A 3,219-nucleotide genomic window follows, 5' to 3' on the forward strand; every position below is an offset into this window, starting at 1 on the left:
CCGTGACCGTGGAGAGGCTAACTTAGCTTTTCAGTGGATTTGTCTTCCTTGAGGGTATAATAACAAAAATAGCTTGGGTGTCCCTCGCGAAAGTGTGGGCATAACCCGTGAGAGCCCTAAATACAAAATGGCCAGCCTTCCGCCATTTTGAAATTTATTATTTCAGTGTTTTGGCCTACATGGCTTCTTTAGTGCATGGATTTAGGGGTTTCAGGGGTCCAGGATTTCATTTTTGATTTGACCTTGTTTTGACCTTCAAATCCAAGATGGCCGCAAATTTTGTTGTCAAAAACCGCTTTTTTTTGTAGATTCGTCATAGTGCCTTATAAAAGGATTGCATGAAAGCTCTGATCATGCTGAATTGACTGATGGACAGTAAAACTACAATTAATTATACAGAAGTCATCTCAGAGGTCAAAGGTCAGCAGTTGGGGTTAATAAAAAATGAACCTCAACAGAAATTTAGATTTGAAGGTCAATCAATGGGTCATCAAATGTGAATTCCAGAATATTAATAGTACAGTACACAGGAATTTTATAACCAATGGAACTAAAAAAGCTTCTTTTTTTATTAATTGATAATGACCTTTGACACATGTGGTGACCTCAGCAGCATTTTTAGATTTGAAGGTCAAATCCAAATCAGTCAGACATTAAATATGAATTCCTAGACATAAACAGTACAGTAAAATGGAATTTTATAAAGCAACGAAACAAATAACTTAATTTTAAATCAAGCACAAAATTTGACCTTTCACCTCTGAGATGACCTCTATATAATTAATTGTAGTTTTATTGTCTGTCAGTCAATTCAGCATGATCTGAGCTTTCATTAAGCCTTTAATAGGGGCACTATGATGATTTTACCAAAAAATGAAGATTTTGAAGGGAAATTGGTGGCTATCTTGGATTTGAAGGTCAAAACAAGGTCAAATCTTCGATCCGACATCAAAAATAAAATCCTGAAACCCCTAAATCCATGCACTAAAGAAGCCATGTAGGCCAAAACACTGAAATAATATATTTCAAAATGGCGGCCATTTTGGATTTAGGGCTCTCACGGGTTATGCCCACACTTTCGCGAGGGACACCCAAGCTATTTTTGTTATTATACCCTCAAGGAAGACAAATCCACTGAAAAACTAAGTTAGCCTCTCCACATTTTTGGGTCTCTATTTACTTAATGCATAGTCATTTAAAATACGCATAACACAAAGAAAAGCAGTAGAACTGTCTCTTATACACATCTAGATGTGTATAAGAGACTAGTCTACAAACGTCGCCTAAAGTAATTGATTTTACCCGGCAGAACGAAAGAAGGAAACTCCGCTTTTCAGTTGTCTTAGGCGCAGGTTTTTTGACAAACAATGACCTTTCAGAGGTCAAATTGCTGTTAAGAATATGAATTGGCTGCTTCGCAGCAATTATTTATATTATTTTTGTCACCCTTTTTGAAGATTGGAACGATAAGACTTGTTGCCCATTGTTTAGGAAAAATGCCGGAATTTAAAGTGGAGTTGTATATTTTTGTGATTAAGTCAATGACAAATGGGTAAATACTTCAATAGGTAAACCGTCAATTCCTGGAGCTTTACCAAGTTTTTGGAACTTGATAGCTTGTTTCACTTCGTCAACAGAAATTTCATCGTTCAGTTGAAATATCAAGAAATTTGTTCTTTTTAGTTCTGAGCATTATTATATACCATTTAAACATGCATTATTCAAACAGGTAGCTTTTCAAAGAAACAAATAAAAAAGAAATATACAGAATAAAAATAAAAATTTTAATAATACACAATATCAGGCCTCCCTATAATTAGGCGGGAAAAGTGACTATGTATCCATTATATGTTGGTACTAACGCTGCACTGTGCAGCCACATGTCCCTTAAGGCCCAGCCAAATCTTCCAATTTCAAATTATTTGGAATTGGAGAAAAAAGGAATATTTAATCCTTTTCTTTTTAAACTTACCTCGGCAGTCAATTTCTACACAATCTGAGAGAGCAGTCACTGGATTACTATCAAGAGTAAAGTCTGTGGATGAACTATCAGCTTTCGACAAATTCAAGCAGATGTATGGAATCTATGAAGTCAAAAATAAAAAAAATATTATCAAAATACAGTACCATGATGTCATTATTTTACATTTAAGGTTATTTTTCTAGCAGGCAATTTAATTTAGTACAGAAATATATTTTTTTGGCAATGATTGGAAAATTCAGTTCATGAATTTCACGTCGGCATTCGGCAACTGCCAACTATATTGCCGAGCCAGAGACTGCCGACCTTGGAGAATAAGGTCGGAAAATTGTTCCCGACCTAATTTTTTCACAATTTCATGGGCTGTTTCCTGTCAAAACTATCAAATTTTATTTGACAAAAACCTAATCCCGCTTATGACATCACATCATGAACATATATAGGCACATCATGACTATATATGGGCATACAACAATTTTTTTGTCAAAGAAAATTTGAAAGCCTAGACTCTGGATAGCCAGGAAATACTTTATATCCTAATTGCCCATTGTCATATATTTAATGCTTTCCCACAGATGTTCAACAAACTACCTTATAATATGGCAAAATATACAGGCATATAATAATTTGTAAGCTAGTTGATTTGAGGAAGCTATGTCGCATGTTCGACATACGCTTATACATTTTCTGTTACTGTATTTTGTCTGTATTTGACTGTATCATGATTGTTTTGATGATGTCAATAAAAGTTATTGGTATAAGATTCGCTTGTTCTTTATTTTTCAATTAAACAGCTTGCAGAATGTTGACACATAAGGCATGTAATTGTCTCTCGATGGAATGAGATTTCTAACTCATGTATATACTTTCTGCACATTTGTGTATACAGTATTTATCTACTTTTTAATGTTGGCTTTTAGGGGGTTGGAGAATCACTAGATAGTTGATTTAACATAATTTTTTGATCATCCCATCTACACCTCGATTCCAAAGACAAAAAAAAAATGAAATAAAACAGCAATTTTTGGGTCTCTATTTACTTAATGCATAGTCATTTAAAATACGCATAACACAAAGAAAAGCAGTAGAAAGAAGGAAATAAAAAGGGTTTCTACATATAAAAGAACAAAAGAGTAGAAAAATGGAATTGTAAAAAAATTAGTACAGTATATTGTAGTAACTCTAATGTATCACATTTGACAACCTTCAATTATAGTATCTACTGAATGAATATGTAC

At 33.9% G+C, this 3,219-nt stretch overlaps 1 protein-coding gene across 1 annotated transcript in view; it reads right to left on the reverse strand.

Moving 5' to 3' along the window:
- Positions 1-1,560: 1,560 nt before the first annotated feature.
- LOC117110647 overlaps positions 1,561-3,219 on the reverse strand; it is a gene marked incomplete at both ends in the record, with an annotated part of 8,264 nt that continues 6,605 nt past the window's right edge. Inside the window, 2 exons of the mRNA XM_033253409.1 lie at positions 1,561-1,685; positions 1,973-2,084. Coding sequence (XP_033109300.1) covers positions 1,561-1,685; positions 1,973-2,084 — 237 coding nt within the window. The remainder of the gene's footprint in view (positions 1,686-1,972; positions 2,085-3,219) is intronic.

Source organism: Anneissia japonica, unplaced genomic scaffold (genome assembly GCF_011630105.1).
Source record: "Anneissia japonica isolate Jap-2015-1 unplaced genomic scaffold, ASM1163010v1 scaffold9820_len12038_cov122, whole genome shotgun sequence".
NCBI classification, from domain to species: domain Eukaryota; kingdom Metazoa; phylum Echinodermata; class Crinoidea; order Comatulida; family Comatulidae; genus Anneissia; species Anneissia japonica.